The sequence below is a fragment of the Cynocephalus volans genome, chromosome 10 (genome assembly GCF_027409185.1).
Source record: "Cynocephalus volans isolate mCynVol1 chromosome 10, mCynVol1.pri, whole genome shotgun sequence".
Lineage (NCBI taxonomy): Eukaryota > Metazoa > Chordata > Mammalia > Dermoptera > Cynocephalidae > Cynocephalus > Cynocephalus volans.
Genome location: NC_084469.1, coordinates 70,518,126 through 70,536,032, shown reverse-complemented (window position 1 = coordinate 70,536,032; position 17,907 = coordinate 70,518,126). Strand labels below are relative to the sequence as shown.

The 17,907-nt window shown below is 34.3% G+C and overlaps 1 protein-coding gene across 2 annotated transcripts in view; it reads right to left on the bottom strand.

Annotated features, from left to right (window-relative positions):
- Positions 1 to 206: 206 nt before the first annotated feature.
- CDH8 (cadherin 8) overlaps positions 207 to 17,907 on the bottom strand; it is a 361,322-nt gene continuing 343,621 nt past the window's right edge. The window contains exons 10-12 of one of the 2 annotated variants that reach the window (XM_063110265.1): positions 8,056 to 8,307; positions 6,424 to 6,643; positions 207 to 318 (exon numbers count right to left, since the gene is read on the bottom strand). In XM_063110265.1, the coding sequence (XP_062966335.1) occupies positions 207 to 318; positions 6,424 to 6,643; positions 8,056 to 8,307 (584 nt within the window). Of the gene's footprint in view, positions 319 to 6,149; positions 6,644 to 8,055; positions 8,308 to 17,907 lie in introns of those variants that run through there. The other variant, XM_063110264.1, reaches the window with a different exon arrangement.

Here is a 17,907-nt window from a genome sequence, read left to right as displayed (position 1 = left end):
AAGAAAACCTAGAAAAGTATTAGACAAAGTTATAGTCAAGGCAAAACATACATTGGAAAGGGGAAGCGATCCCAATGACTCCTAAATTACTGTGTTCAGTCTTAGAACATAGTTGTTGAAGTCTTGCAAAATCATAGAATAGCCCTGGAGATCTTTGCATGTACAAAAGAAATCTGAAGAAATTAAAATTTGCCTTTAGTGACCTCTCATTTCCTTTTGTGGTCCTGGCCTCTGAGTTCATTGAAGCCATTGTTTTCCACAGTCTTTCTCTTCAGACAGCATCTTGTGATATTTCTCCTAGCAACCCTCTTCCGTAATCTGTGGATAATAATAGAGATATCTATTATCTATTAGTAAAGATACTGCAAGACATAATACTTGCATTCAAGGTATGAATCAGATGGTGGTAAATAATTCAAACCGGGGGAAAAGTACCCACAGGCACCAATTTACCCAATAAATATTCTTGAGACCTAGATGAAACGTCCATAAATAAATAAATAAAGCAGGTGGAAGATACATATGAAAGCACTTACAACTTCACAACCCAGGAAAAGACCCAGAAAATGAGAATTTGATTCTTGTCCCTCTCACTTGTTAGATATGTAATTTAATCCTGGAAAATTCTTTATGAAGTCTCTGACACTCATTTTTCTCACCCATAAAACATGCCACAATTTAGGCAAACCTAGAGTGTCCTATGAGCACCCAATTTCTGGATCTAACTAAGTGTCCAAAAATAGGTTGCTCATCCTAAAAGGTGGTGCTTTTAATAATTTTCCCTATTGGTTTTTGGCTGTGATTTCTGTTGCTCCCATTCTTCAGTTACCATCTTTTTTTGAAAACTTCTCCATCAAGCCTTCTTGAGTCTTCTTATTTGGAGACAATTTCTTCCTCCTCAGTACTTCCATTGCACCATATAGAACTTTCTATTTCTTCTCATTACAAGCCTCACAATATAATTATAGAGAGGATTGTTTAGTTTAATGTTAAAGGGGATCTAATGACAGACTGACCTAAGTTTAAACCAGACTCAAATACTATTTAACTGTAGGCAAAGAATGTTTCAATGATTAGTTTACATGAAGTTGATTAACTCCAATTTACAAATGAACAAAATAAGCTTGAAGAGGCCATCATTTTTAATCTTTTCATATCAACTATGTAGCTAATTTTTGCATTGGAAGATGTTCAATAACTATAGTATACAAAATTCTTGTCTCTTAGAACATCAAGTCAGGAAGACTTTTACTTGCATATCCCCATAATGCTAGGACTGTGTCCAGAATGCTAGGACTAGGATATCTTAAACATTACCGTGTAATCCATAAATGAGTGTCGCCTAAGAAGAAAATAATGAAAATATTTTAATGATTTGAATAACAAAAATAAATACCTACTTTAAGGATAGTGAAGACATTGTCTTCTACAGTCATCGTCAATAGCAATAACTACAATGTCAAACAATATATTTGACATTGGCCAACTGAGTAATGTTGCAAAGAAAATTTGTAGAGCAAATAAAACAATATGAGAATTGAAGAAAAATAAAAATATGCAGTAAAGCATTTCCTACAAAATATATTCTAAGATTATTTTCTTCACAAAACTACAATAATATTAAAATACCTAAATACATGATTGGTTTGATTATAATCCCAAGTATTGTGAGTCATTACTTTGTTTACAAGTAAAAGCCTGCATTTAAAACCCTTTACTCTCAATCCAATTTATTTCAAATTTCAGGTTAGATTCAGGAAAACAAAGCATCAACATTCTAGGTTTTTGGTATTATGTGAGATTGTGAGATGAAAAATTACAAGTATAAATTATCCCCAGTAATTTGATTGTGTGTGTGTGTGTGTGTATGCAACTATATGTGTGTGTGTGTGTGTGTGTGTGTGTGTGTGTGTGTATATCTATGTGTATGTATGTATGTGTGTGTGTGTGTGTCTATATATATATATATAGCTGATATTCATATTTAAATTGTGCATTTATAGAGCTTTTATAGTGATACCCACTGTTTCCTTATCTTTTTGACTGACAATGATGGGATTTCAGTCATGCTCAGCCTTTCCGACAGTGCCAGTGATGGGATTTTTTGAAATCTTATTACTGGTTGCACTGCCCTGATCTCAGATGGGACTTTCAATCAAAAAGGCAATCAGAAGGTTATACATTTGTGAGAGTCCCTGCAAAGTCACTGATCGCGTAATACAACTTGTTGGAAGGGCCTACTTGCCTCCAGTCCTTATGTAGCTATAAAGCGTAATAGGCTACTTAGCTCTCAGCACCCGCTTTTCCTTCTCCAAAATACAGCATAGCCCAGAACTCTGTTGAATCTCAGTGTGGAATCCATCTGCTCCTAGGAGATTTCTAAGTCTCATGCAGAGACTTGTCTTACTTTAAGCATCTGATTAAGCAAACTCTCCCAAAGACACACTTGTCTCCTTCTAAGCATTCAGGTTTCACTGGTGATGCCAGTGAATCTAAGTTATCTTTTATTTTATATATAAACATATGCTTATCCACACATTTTTTTTTCCAAAACATTTTCTCAGTAAAGTTCTTAAAAATTCTGTGCTGCAAAGTTCATGTGTGAATTTAATTTGTAGCATATTTTAATCACCCAGTAATAAACTATTTTTTAACTTATAATAATTGCACTTATAAAAATTATTGTAAGGAATAAACTCCTCACACTTTGTAATATATATGTGTTTAAGAGACAATTTTGTTATTTGATTGGTCAAATAGCAGACAGGCTAGAGGCTGAATTTATCCCATATGGCATTCAATCACCCAGGGATGCATTGGACATCCATTCCTCAGAAAGGAACCTTGAATTGTGAGGTAGGCAGAGAAAGGTAATGTCTCACTTGGTTCCAACTTCACTGTTTTTCTGCATTAGGCATAGAACCCTTAGACAGGGATAGGTTTTAAGGATAGAAGAAGACTAATGTTGGGGGCACATAAAGATCCACAGACACATTAAAATGCCTGAGGACTGAATAAGCATTTTATTTGAAAAATAACCACACATGTATATGTAAGACATATGTTGATATTGTTGCAACAGAAAACAATGCACAGAGATAAAAATAGTTATTTTAATAAAGTTAAAAATGTATTATTTAATGAGTTGAGTATTATTATTTATTTTGAGTATAAATTATTTATTTAATGAGTAAATGTATTATTTAACTCCTAAAAAAGGACAGAAACCCCGTTGACCTCTTTTGCTTACGGAATCCAGGCAAGTCTACAGTTAATGTTAAGTCAAATTGGGGGGGGGGCGGGGCAGGGGGGGTGTATGTGTGTTCCTCGGATCATTATTTAAATTCAGGGTACTCTAAAATCGTAGTTCAGTCCTATTAGGAACAAGATATTACTCACTTGATCCCATACTACAAAACCTGAAATGGGCTCTTCAGCACAAAATGCTTGCATGGTGGAAGCAAAGAAAATCAGCAAGAGATACATGCTTTCATTTTCTCTTCCTGAGCAAAAGGTATCTCGAGGCAAGATTTGTGCAACCAGACATTATCTCCTGCCCACAAAAAACACCATTTGAAGATTATCCTATGGATTGCCAACACTGGAAGATATAGATTTTATATTCCTGAAAAAAATAGTATAATTTTACTATTAGACACGTTTGTGTGTCTGTAATTTATGGCATATCATTGGCAAAGAACACTAGAAAATGGTTTAGAATGTGTAAGGTAATTGAAATATTACTATTGATTATTACTACAACTACTACTAATAATTTGCATTCATCAAGTACTTGTTTTAAACATTGTACCACACGTCCTGGTGCATTTAAAAGTCACATTAGACCATCCCTTTGACAAGAAACAGTGTTCAACAGACATAGTAATAAGCATAAAAGATGAACTACTCTCAGGCAAAAGGAACTCAATAAAGAGTTGATTAAGCCACTAGAGTGTTATAAATTCTTAGTAGAATATTCAAACTTTTTGCTTCTGTCACAGTGAAAGCAGCCTCCAGAAGTTGGTGCCTTCAGTTTTCAAGCCAAAGCCATGCTCTTCTTAGGCAGCCCCAAGTCAAAGCCTGAGATGGCAGGAGACCAAAGCCTGACTATTTTTGCCCAATGAGGTACTGGTCTAATGGACAATCGGACTCCAGAACTCCCTATTGTGTTGGCAGAAAGTTTGCCAGGTCTGCATTGCAGTTTAAGTCTCTTTTGCCAAATCCTGCTTCCTGTTCTTTTTATTTTTACAAGTTTCAGATCTGCAAACTTGTCTGAAGATTTTCCCTGCCCAATGAGTCTGCTTTCGGAAGGACCCAAATGACAAAGTTGGACTAGCCTTTAGGTTCTCCATATTCTTTTTGTGTCCCTGCAGACATCTTGCTGTGTGATCACTGGCAAGCCATTTCTCTTCTCTGGCTCATATTATATAATAAAGACTCATACAAACAAAAGCAATCTTTGGGATGATTTGGTTGAACATTTTAGAATTTTAGTTAAAGCTGATGATTCTGTTAGTAGGTCTTTATCTGACTGGGAAAAAAGAATTGAGGACAACAAAAGTATTTATAAAAATATATTTCACAAAGTAGGAAACAATACAGGAGTTTCTCTGAGTACAATACATGGAGTAAATAAACAATATTGCATTAAAGCAAAGTAGAAAATTAAAATGATCTGCATGTAATACTTGAGTTTTATCATACATTTTCTACTCCTAAATGGCAGGTTTGCATTACAAATTAAATATGTTCACATCTTCAAGTGCTGTTCTTTTTTGGAGTCTAAGACATTCTGTGCATCACCATGAAGATCAGGGAGAGAAGTGCTAAAAACATAAGCAGTAAAATTATGTACAAATCAGTTCCTGCTCTAAAACAGTAGGGGCAACTTGAAGCGTGTTTATTGGGCAGGGTATTATATAGGTATCTAAAAGTCTAGAGTTTAAATATTCACAGGAATCAATATACTTTCAGCTGTTTGTGCTTGTAGTAAAAACACCAAATACTAGGATTATGAACAAAATAGAAAACAGTCCAAAAGTTTCTCTGGGAAAATGCTTTTCCTGCCATCACCAGTCACAATAACACTTTCTACTCTAAAGAGACTATTAGCTCTCCTTTTGATAATATTGCCTGCCATACTCATCTCATCAAAATGTACATGTATTAAACATTCATTTGTATATATATTTATATAAAACAATCTAAAGGATTATTAATGGATATAATTTAGTTTTTTCCATATAGTCCCTTAATCTATAGATTACCAACCTTAATAAATAAAAGCATTAATGGACATCAATAAAATATTTATTTCAAGGATTAAACAAATAAATTCACACGCTAGCAATAAAACCATCTGTCTCTTATATAGTCCACGGTGTGATACAGTTTATCTTTGTGTCCTTGTGGAAGAAGATGAAGTGGAGGGAACGAGGAATCCTGCTTATAGAAAACAATCCTGTTTGAATGGGATTTCTCTCCTCCCACCACTGAATTGGCAGTCCCCACCCTGGAATGGATTACGAACATGTGAATATTTTAAGGCTCGACACAATATTTAAAGATGCTATTCAGTCTCTGGTAAGTGGGGCCAAAGATTATGTACAATGTGTGGTCACTGTACCATATAATCTAAGAGGCCTCCCAAAATTCCAAAAAGTCATAATGTACAGCAGACCAAGTATTGCTTTATCATTTGTGGCGGGATCCTTATTGATGAAGGGGAAAAAACCACTTGCATTCATAAAAATCCTTGCAGAAGACACATATCAGCAGTAAATTCTTTGTAGGTCCATTTTTCTAAGAAAGCACCTTTTAATATTGATTTTTTCCTCTTTTTAAACTATTTCTCTAAACATTAGTCAGGATCCCAATCTTTGTCTGTGGTGGTCAGATAAATATCAAATATCCAAAAACTTCTAGACACTCCACATACTTAATTCACACTCCACAAGATTTATAACCTCCTAACATATATTTTTATTTTTATAACTTTTTTTGGTTCAACATTAAGATGTGGTTGAGTTCATAGATGATTGGTGCTAAACTCGCCTCTAAAACAAATAGCCACATTGGTTGTGTCTAAGGGGAGTGACCCTAGAATATTACAGAATGCTCAGTTCCGTTTATTTATTTATAATCCACTGTCAAGTTTCTTTGTCACTTTCACCAACAGAGTAGAGTTCGCCCAGTCTCTTAAAGCGGGGACCCCAGTCACTGAGGTAGTCAAAATTCTGGTCTGAGTCTGATGTGGTGGACTCCAAGGAGCTGAGGGAGCCAGCCACGGACCCTCGGCCTTCATAGCCATAAATCTGAATGGAGTCATAAGGTGGAGCCGTGGGGTCATTATCTGCCTCATGCAGCCTTACATTTATAAATTCATCGACATCAACACCATTCGGAACTGGAGCAAGCCCTTGCCTTGGCATAAACTGCAAATCTGGTTTAATATCCTTACGGGGTAAAAATCCATTAATTCCATCTGGGTTTTGTAAAGTTGCAATGTCAAAAGCCTCTGTGTCCTCTTCTCCACCTCCTTCGTCATCATAGCGAATAATGTTTTCTCGAACGTCTTCATCATCTTTGATAATTAATGGCTCATTTTTATGTCGCCGGAGAGTTACAAACAGCACCACAATGACTGGAGGAAAAATATTAAACAACAAAGAGCTAAATTAGCCTATCATTTCACAAGCATGACACTATATATGTTAACTGAGAGAGGCATTTAAAAAAGTTATGAGCATGCAGCTTTAGTAACATTTGCCAGGAAATTAAGCCGAACACCTTTCTGAAGGATGAGGATGGAATTTTCAGAAAATACTATTCCAGATTATTTCTGTTTATTAAACGGTGATGGAGCTTGGGTAAAAGAATAGGTTTAGACCTGTTCATGGTAAAAGCTGTATTTCATACTCTCATGAACTCTAGAGTAAATGGCACAAAATAGTGCAGATGTATGTCTAACTTGCTATGTGTCTTGGGCAAGTTGTTTTATAATATTTGATTTCAAGTCTCCCTTCTATAAAGAAAAAGGAGCAAACTAGATCATATCTACTGTACTTTGTGTTTTAACATTTCTTCAAGACACTCTCCAGTCAAATAATGTTCTTTCATGGAAGAAGTGAATGTAGAAGTTGCATAGGCAACTTCTTGTCTTGTACGAAGGCTAGAACTACTCTTTCTGAAAAGGTAGCCCTAAAGTGGGGAAAGAGAAAGAAACACATACCCAAGTAGTTGGATCAGCCAAATCAAACTTGGTTTGGCTAGTGGAGTAAAACATGGTGGCAAAGTGATGCTTAAATCCAGGGAACTGGGTAAGCAAGACTGATATAACTGGGAAGATGGTAACTGGCACTATTTTTACACTAAGGTGTTTTATTCCTCAAGGGTAGGATAAGATATAACTGTCCTTTTTGATGTTTTCTTATTGTTTAATCTCACTTTCATAATTAGATGTTTTTAATGGAAAAGATATAGAACCTTTCCCTTAATTGGCAATCTTTATTTTAAATTGATGCTAATATCAAGAAAAATATCTCAGGAACTGAACACAATGTTCTTTTGAAGGAAACATATTTTTGTTTGTTTGTTTTCTTTTCATCTCACCAAACTTTGTGAGAAGATGGACTCAGAAACCCAATCTATACATTGTTTCGATAAAACAGTATTGTGGGCATGTAAAAGCCCTCTATTGCAGTGAACTGGTTTACATCAGAAGATCTGGAGACCTTCTTATATAATAGATGCTGTTGTCACCACATAAAAGCTCAACTCCACTTCCACCACCATTGTGCTTTATCCATCTTTTTTCACTAGTGATGGGATTGAAAAAGGCACTGAAAGTCCTCTCCAATTGGACATTTACCATCACAACACTTTTTCTCTTTACCTTCTCTTAGTCACCTCAAATCAGGAAGAAAAAAAAAAAAAGTAAGTTCCTCTTCTCCAAAAAATGCTGATGCCTGGCTAGGTCAGAGTTTGCTGTCCTTATTTACAGTCATTTATGAACCAGAAAAATGGTGACCATTAGGCTATGAAGGAAATACGTACCTAGCAGCAAAATGATGCATGTTAATATGGCAATTAAGGCGCCCATACTGAGTCCAATCGGAAGGACATAAGCTTCAACATTACAAGACTGGACAACACCATCACTGCTGCAGCCACAGACCCGGATGGTCAGGGTGCTGGTGCTGCTCAGTGGGGGATTCCCACTATCACTGATGATGATTGGTAAGAGATAGACTTCTTGCTTCTGGCGGTTGAATCCATTATGCTTTGCCAAAATGCTGAGGGAATTATCTGGAAAAAGTGAAAATTAAAATAATTTGCATCATTTCAAAATAGCTGCTCAAACAACACTTGTTTTTCTAGTTCATAAATCCTCTGCAAACCTTAAGAAAATCCCAACTCTACTGGACCACGCAGGCGTTTTGCCCCTCCCCTCTTACCACTTTTCCAATTGGCATAGACCAAAACATTCATGTAACAGGCTGAATGAATGGGGCCCCATGAGGAACTGATGAAGTTTTACCATCACCTTATAAATACAAAAGATTTCCTTTATAAAAAATAATCTCCAAGTGTCCCTTCTGAAGACAAACATTATCCCAAGTCTCCATAAATCCATAAGTAAGTTTAATTTTCTTTTGTTTAGCCTTATCAGTCAACCATTAAGCAAGGTTGACTGGATAGAATTTCACCATATTTGAAAGGCATGTTTGATAAGCTCTGTATTAAAATATAGACTGTATGACATATGACATACAAAACAATGCACTTCGTTGACTCCTACAAGTACCTAAAAAGAGTCAGTCATGCCCTAGAACATTTATACTAAGATATAGAAAAAGGCCTATTTACTGCCAATTTGAGGAGAAATGCAGCATATCTTAAAATTCGGTAGAGAAGACCTATAGTGGTTATACAAGTAAGCAAAAAATGAGAAGTCATAAGAGTAGGTGCTCCATTTTGCATGTGTAAGTTACTTATATATATATTGGTTATCTGGAGCAATACTTAAAGTTATACTTTAGTTTGAAGTGAAACTGGTCAGTGAGAAGTGATTGGTCCCATGTTAGTCTTATGCTTCTCAAAATTTTATCCCCAAGATGAATTTTGTCATTCACCCCAATCTCATGAACCACAGTCACATTGTGTATATTGTTAATCTATTTTCTCATTTTGATTAATGAAAGACATATACATACCTAACTAAAAGGGAAACAGCAATTATCTCACACAGATATTCCAGCCAAAAGCAAATAAACAATATTTTGGTTACTGTGTGCAGTGTTATTTGGGCAAAATGGTTACTTCAGTTGGGATTTAAAAAAAAAAAAAAATTGGTAAATTGACAGACCTCAGAACACTGGGCTATTTTTTATTTCATATTAAAGCAGTGAATCCAAACCATCACTGTCCAGTTTCGGGTCATCTATGTCCAGACGGCTTTGAAAATCCTCAAATAGGTGGACAGATATTCCATTCAACTAATTTAAAGTGAATATATAAATCTTTTGTGCCATACAATACTGTATTATGATTTCTAAAAATATGAAAGCCCTTTTCCAAAATAGGTGTAATACATTTATTATTTCTTTGTTTAAGATATTAATGGGCCTATAGTCTCTTGCTAATAAGCAGTTAAACCAAAAAAGCAGTGAGTTGATAAATTTTTTTTTTTTCTAAATTTCTTCTGGTTGTGCCTCATTCTATAGCAGTTTGAAGATCAGAAAGGTTTCTAATGGAGTTAAGCAGTCATATACCAAATGATCCAGTAATTTTTATTTCCATGCCTTAGAAGGAATTTACCAGCAAGCTAAATGCAAGGGAATATTATCTCAAAGCAGACACAAAATATATAGTTGTGTTATATTTTCAGGAAGTGTGTGACAAGTTTGAGTACAGTTAATTAGTGCAAGAAGCATTTGTGAATGATTTCATATACCATAGTTCAAAACAGAAGTTGGGAATTGTTCTTCAAGATACAATTAATAAAATTGCAATGAGGCTTTTGTCTTTTGAGGTTGACATTATTTATATGGAAAACTATCTTTGCATATTTTCTCTTTAAAACAGTCTGTTATGATAATTTAGAAACTGCAGAAGGAATAATGCTTGATGCAGAACAAAGTTATCTTTATTACTTAGAAAAGCCTCATTGGGTCTAACACAAAACTCATACTCATAGTTTTTTACTAATCCTGGAATATGCATATGTTGTTTCTCTTTCTACACGCAGAAAAATGTTGTTTGTGTAAAGGAAGTATATGAGTCATTCTTGTTAAATTTTGCCTGCCAGCCCCAGGCAATTCCTTGTATGTGTACTCATCTTTTTCATTTTTTTATAACATTTTTGATAGGTGTTTGCATCTATTATTGATTCACTGGAATTCTTTTATTAGGCCAAATGAAATTGTCATTATTGTACACGTCAAATCCATAGAATATCAGCAGTTTCACACAGTTCAAATTAATGTTTTTGCAAGAAATTTTTTAGTCTTACATGTTGCAAATATTTTCTACAAAGTTGTGTTTTATTCCTTAAGAAATACAGTGCCTTTTCATTTTATTAAAATTTTATCAGTTTTATCAATTTTATCAATCTTTTATGATTAGTGATATTGTCTTATTTAAAAAAATAATTATAAAAATTATTTTTCATAATATTATTTTGTCATTTAGGTTACTATGTGAAATTGATATTTTCCCATACTGATAATTGATTTTCTCAAGGTTAATTATGGAATAACCTGTCCCTTACCCACTGATCTTCAATGCCTGGTCCCTTACAAATTAAGTTTTTGTGTTTCCTCATCCTTTTAGTCTGTTTTTTGGGGGGGTTTTTTAACCTAAAAATACCATGCTTTTTATGTATAAGAACTTTATTTGTTAGGACATTTTCTCTATCATGTTCATCTTTAAGAGTATTTTGTCTTTTCTTGCTCATTTGCTATTCTCTGACAAATATAGAATCCTATTATTAAGTTTCTTGAAAATTCACTTAAGAATTTTGGTAGAATATATTAAAATATAAACCAATCTTGAGAGAATTACATCTTTATAATCATTAGTCTTCTGTATCAAGTTCATGGTTTATTTTCCTTAATATATGTCAATAAAATATTGGTATTTTAGCTACAAGAGATTTTCACATCTTTTGTTAGATTTATTGTTGGTATCATACTTGTATATTTGGTTGCTATAGTAAACCTTTTTAAAAGTAATGTACTTTTTAAAGTTATGTTTTTAACTCATTGCTGATGGTGTATAAAATGTAATTGTTTTGTACATTGATTTTAATTCCAGCAATCCTCTAAGACTTTTTTTACTTATAAGAATATATCTCATCAGAGAATTTTCCTTCAGCATAATAGCATGAGGAACTCCACAGACATGCTTCCCAGTGAAAGTGTTGAACATTATTAAAGGAAAAACATTTAAAGTCTCTAGAAATGGTTCTGGAGGCAAGTAGCAAATGAAGAAACATTTATTCAAGAAAATCTACAAGAGCTTTGTAAGCATGGTGAGACTTTGTGGTGTGTGAACCAGGACCCACTCCTGCCCTTAATATTCCCAGTTCAGTGAGACAGAAACTCCACTCCAAACTGGTTCAGCCAAGAACCCAGGGCTGCTTCTACTCACAGCTAGCAGGTGGGGAACTATTTGTCTGGGTAGAGACAGAACATCAAAAATTATCTTTCTGCTCCTTGTTACCCATTGTTGATGCTAAGTTCTAGATTACAGTGGTCAAGAGTTCATGGCTTTTTTTCTCCTCACAGCCCCCACTCACAGGACAGAGGCTCTGCCTGGGCACTGCTCTGGAATATGTGCCTTCAACAGCCCTTGCCCCAGCCCATTTTTACATTCAAAGAGGCAAGCCAAAAATAATTGAAGGTATTGTCCCCCAGCATCACATGCTCTGTGTCAAAGTGGAGGTGTCACTCAGAGAAACATGCCATAAGCTACAGCCCAACTCTGGAGCCAGTAGCTCACAGATTTTGCCTGTGGGGGAAAGCAGAGAACCTGGGAAGGAGAGAGCCTTTGGGAGTTGCCCACATGGGTCAGAATAAATGTTAAACACTGATCTACAGAACTACTCTTTCAAAGAAGACCAAATTTTATTGGATTTGTAGTTTAGGTCCCAGGGTAGTGTTGAAAACACTACAGAAATCACGTGGAAATTAGTGGAGCTTAACATCCAGGTGTGGTCAGAGAAAGTGGCGGTCAAGGAGAGTCCTGCTAAATCCATGGTTATTCCAGGGTGATTGTAGGCATAGCCCAGGCTTTGATCCCCTGAGGTGAAGCATCAGAAACTTAACACTGAAGATAGGATATGACTTCACTAAAATAACCTAGCCAGTCACTGAACAAGTAACAAGCAAATAACAATAACAAGCCCTGGAAGGGGGCAGTACCCAGCTTTTATATAATACAAGGGGTCTTCAAAAAGTTCATGGAAAGATTGGTATTCTCTTCTAATTCTATTTTTACACTAACTTTTTGAAGTAACCCCATATACTACCTAAAATATCCAGTTTAAAACAAATTATTATGAGACCTGCAAAGAAATAGGAAAGAATAACCCACACGAAAGGGAAACAAAAATAGCAAAAGAAATGCCCATGAAAATGACACTGAAAAATTAACTAGAGTAGCCTTGAATTGGAAGAAGAAAGGATTACTGAACTTGGAGATAGAGCAATAGAGAATATGCAAGCTGAAGAAAACAGAGAAAAAAATAAAATAAAATGAACAGAGTCTCATAATAATGTGGGACACCACTAAGTGCACAAACAGATGTGCAATAAGTACACTAGATGAAGGGAGAAAGAAAGGAGCAGAAAAAAATATAGTTAAAAACTTCATAGATTTTTGAAAAACATTAGCCTGTACATCCAGAATGCTAAACAAACTCCAAGTTAAACACATACAAACAAAATCACAAATAGACGCATCACATAGTAAAAATGCTGAAAGTCAAAGACTAAAAGAAAATCTTGAAAGCAAGAGAAAATTTTGACTTATTTCTTCCAAGGGAATTTTGATAAGATTAACAGCTGAATTTTCACAGAAACAATGGAGGCCAGAGGGAAGAAGGATAACATACTCAAAGTATTCAAAGAAAAGATCTGTCAACCTAGACTCATGCCTGGCAAAGCTATTTTTCAAATATAAATATAAATACAAATGAAAAATATATTTATAAATATATAAAAATATATGTATAAATAGAGACATTACCAGACAGACAAAAACAAAACAAAACAAACAAACAAACAAAAAACAGATAAATTGTCACCAGCAAACATGCCTTGTAGCAAATACAAAAGAAAAAGAGTTTTCTTCAGTCTGAAAGGAAACAACCCCAGATGGCCATTCAGATCCACATTAAAAAAAGAAAAAAGAACATCAGTAAAGATGATTATATAATCGTAAAAGACACTATAAATGCATAGTTTTTCTTTTTTTGTCTTAACTGATTTAAAAAGCAGTTGCATAAAACAATATGTACATAATGTATTGTTGAACATATAATATCAAGAAATTCAAAAGTAATAGTTGAATATTCTAATATTCACTTTCAAAAATAGATAAAGCATGTAGGCAGAAATCAACAAGGAGACAGAAGACTTGAACAATAATGTATACCAAGTATACCTAAAAGACATCTATAGAACACTCCACCCACCAACAGCAGAATCAATATTCTTCTCAAGTGTACTTCAGGTATTCCACAGTGTAGACCATATGCTAGGTCATAAAACAAATCTTGGTATATTAAAAATGGTAGAAATAATTCAAAGTGTGTTCTCTGACCACAATGAAATAAAATTGGAAATCAATAATAGAAAAAAGTTTGGGGAACTCACAAATACGTAGCAATTAAACAATGAACTTCTCGATAACAAATGGGTCCAAAAAGAAAGCAAAAGAGAAATTAGAATATATTAGACAAATGTAAATAAATATACAACAAACCAAAATGTATGCTATGCAGCTAAAGCAATGCTTAGAGGGAAATTTATAGCTTTAAATGCTTAGATTAAGGAAGCAGAAAGATCTCAAATCAATAACCTAATTTTACACCATAAGACATTGGAAAAAGAAGAGCAAAGTGAGCTTAATGCAATCAGAAAAACGAAAGTCAGAAGGTTTTGAGTGCAAATTAGTGAAATAGAGAATAGAAAACTACGTCTGATCCTGTTTAGGGTATTCCTATATAGTCATATATTCTCTTAAATAAAGGATCTTATTCATTTCTTTCCAAGTGTTATTGCTTCCATGTACTTTTTAATCTTACTATGCTAACTAGAACCTCTAATATAATTATTAGTAAAAGAAGCTGTATTATAAACCTCTAAATTTTTCTTGATTTTTTTTTAAAGGAAAAGGCTTTTGGTTTTCAACATTTAGTAAGATGATTAATGGTGTTTACTGGAAGGCATTTTTGTATTGCTTGTTTATCTGTTTAGATGCACTTAACATTTTTTTCTCTTTAGTTTCTCTTTGATTTTGTTTTGTCATTGAAAAGGTGAAGAATATGCCATCCCAAAATATGCTGAATAATATATTTATTATTTCAACCTGAAAACTTCAGAGAAATTGTAGTTTTAGAAAAAGGCTAGCTGACCTGTCTTTTCCCGCATGTAGCAAACCATAAAGATTTTGTGGGGAGGGATGAATTCTCCTTGGAGTGAGTGAATATTCTTTATCACCAAAGACTGGGATTTGGTGCAGTAACAGGCCTGAATAAACCTCCCAAACTAACCCTACTTTCCACTCCTATTTACATCTCCAATATACTCCCCTAGAATTCACTGCCTCTTGCCAGATCCCCTATGTCCTGTCATTTTTTCACAAATTTATCTTTATTTGTCTAAAATGTATAAAAGCATATTGTTTTGGCCAATTCAGATTTCACTCTCTTGTGAAGATCTCCAGGTACATGTAAAACTAATACAACTTGTGTGTTTTTATCTTATTCATCTGCCTGTATCAATTTGATTCCTAGTTAGAGCCTAATAGCCCACATAAAAGATCAAACGAGTTGGAGGTGATCTTTTCCTCTCCTATAATTTCCAGAAATGCAAAAAGGAAGGGCAGTTATATAAGGGACAGTGTCTCAGCTGTTTGCCATCTCTAAACTTGACTTCAATTTTACTATTTCATTATTTAAAAACCTTCTTTTCAGTCCTGTATATTTTCGTGCATTTGCATTTTATAACACCTTGTTGTCTCTGCATCTTAATCTGTTCTTCCCCTTATGGTTTTTACTCCTGCTTATTGCATTTACTGCATTTACTTTATCTATTTGAGCATAGCCAACAGAAGAGTATGGACAGATAGTTATATGCTAGAGGAAGCAGAGACATTTTCTAAAACTGAAAAATATGGGAGAAAAGAGAGAAAATGATTACTGAAATGCATAGACATACACCATATGATTTTTCTTTTTTAATTTAAATCTCTTGAAGTTGAATATACAACAGAGTTTTCCAAAAGATGGGAGGATATCTTGGCAGGATCTACTTAAGAAATGGGTGGACCAACAGCAATCGGCATTCTCTAGGACGTACTAATATCCAACTGAATGTCCCATCTAATGCAGTCGTGATGCACTGAGACAAAAACATATCTTAATCTGACCACCTGGCTCTCTGATACTCTCAAAAATGAGATGGGATTTGTTTTTGTTTTCTTTTCTTATACTCTTACAATGCTTTACTTATGAGCATTGTACCAGGAGGGAAGAATGACTCCATTTCCAGAACCTTGCTTTGTACTCCACACACATTTGTTTCTGTTTATGACTGAGACTGTTGAAGGAAAGATCTTGATGGGCAGTTAAAGCCTAATAATAGCATCAGACATGCCTCAAATAACAGTAGTCTGAAAATAGTGATGGTATTGAGTTTCTTTACCCTTGGCTGAGAAAAACAAGGCATACACCAAATCAATAATAAAGAAGGGACCACTCAAACAGTGACTATTTTCAAGTACGTAGGTTCGCTTAGTTTCAGACAGCATAGTATAGTTATGTTCTTACATATAAACTTTTCTTCAGATTCTAACAGATTATGAATAAAAATATTTACTTTTTTCCTTAGTTTTTGTAATTTTGTGTTTCAGAATAATTTGTTAGAATTTTACTGGAATTTATGAGAGAGAGTATAAAAGTCAGTCATCCTAAAATTAATATTTTAGAATGTTTATGAAATGGTCTTTTGAAATTATTGAAAAGAAATTGATAATATTAAATAAACGTACGTATTATTTCACTAGAATATAAGCACCTGAGGGTGACTAGCCTTAGCCATAACTCTATTCCCAGTCTCCAGCACAGGACTTGTCACAGAGCAGGGATTCTCATAGTATTGGTTCAATTGTTTAACCCACTTTTATTTGGAATGATTTTAGGTTCAAGAAACTGAACACCTAACTGATTCATTACAACTGAGAAATGCTTAAAAATAGTTAGAAAATGAAATAGCAATGAATATATGCCTATGTATCCATCATCCATCTACCCATCTATCTAATCTTATAAGTATTACTGTTACTGAATAAAAATGAAAGACAGTAGCATATCCTTCTGGGAAAATTACATCAATAGAAACAGAATGTCATTTAGTCTAGATAGATAGATACAGCTTTTTCTAACTATCCATATGTGAGTACATCTAGATAGCTAGGTAGATAAATAGATGGATAGATAGATGGATGGATAGAAAGAGAAAGAGAGGAAGAGAGAGTCATTTTAGGATTTGTATGTTTCTATTACAGAATAGAGATTTATATTCCTTCCCCGAAGGCCTGCATGGTCTGGCTTCTGCCCAGTTCTCCAGCTTCATGTGCTGTCACTCTCCTCCTTTCTCTGTATGTTCCAGTCCCAATGGCCTTTCCTGAGTCAAACATCTTCCCTTCTCAGGACCTTCATATTTGCTTTTCCTTTTGCCTGATAATCTCTCTATCCCCCTTAGCCATAATTGTGAATATTTATGCATTCTTATATCTGTGCTTAAATGTCACTTCTCTGTGGATAATTTCCCTCACAAGTCGTCCCCAATCTCTTCAGTTGAATTAGTTACGTGACCTTATAAAAATCTCTATATATTCCTCAAAACACTATCACCAAGAAATAATATAGTGATGGAGATATAATAGACACTGGAGATACAGAAATAAACTAGGAAACTTCCATATAACAGATAACCTATTTAAGATGCAGAATGAGTATTCAGCAAATATTTGCTGAACAAATAAATGACTAAGCAATCATAAGCCGTATTTTGTAGGACTCATATTTATTTCCCTTCATGTTATTTGTTATAGAGGGTTATATATGGCTGTTCAAAATAAATCAGGAAGAGAGTTCAATTTTGGACTATTGGAAAGCATATATAGCCTGGGGTTGTATATGAAAATTTAAGAGCAATATTGATGGCTTCCAAGACTTTCTCTGAGCATGCCTTATATCATGAAATGTGAACAATAAACTGAGGATGCTTAGGTTCAAATAGAAAAATGGTCACAGAGAAAAAAATATCGCCTGAAATATCAGAAACACCATTACGTTAAAGAGCTGCACACTCAAATTCTCTTACTGAGCTGAAATTGATGCCTTAATTCTACATTCAGAGAGGGGCACACTGAATGAGTATCTCCAATGGTTAGTCTAGAAGAAATTTCTTCTTTGATTATTGAAATTCAGTCTTTACATTATTTGGAGTTGAAAATAAAAAAGCTATTCTTTCACACAACATTAATATCCTTGTAAGAAATTTGGGCTATGGACTGAATGTTTGTATCTTCCCCAAATTCCTAAGTTGTTGCTATTACCTCCACTGTGGCTATATTTAGAAATAAAGACTCAAAGGAAATAATCAAGGTTAAATG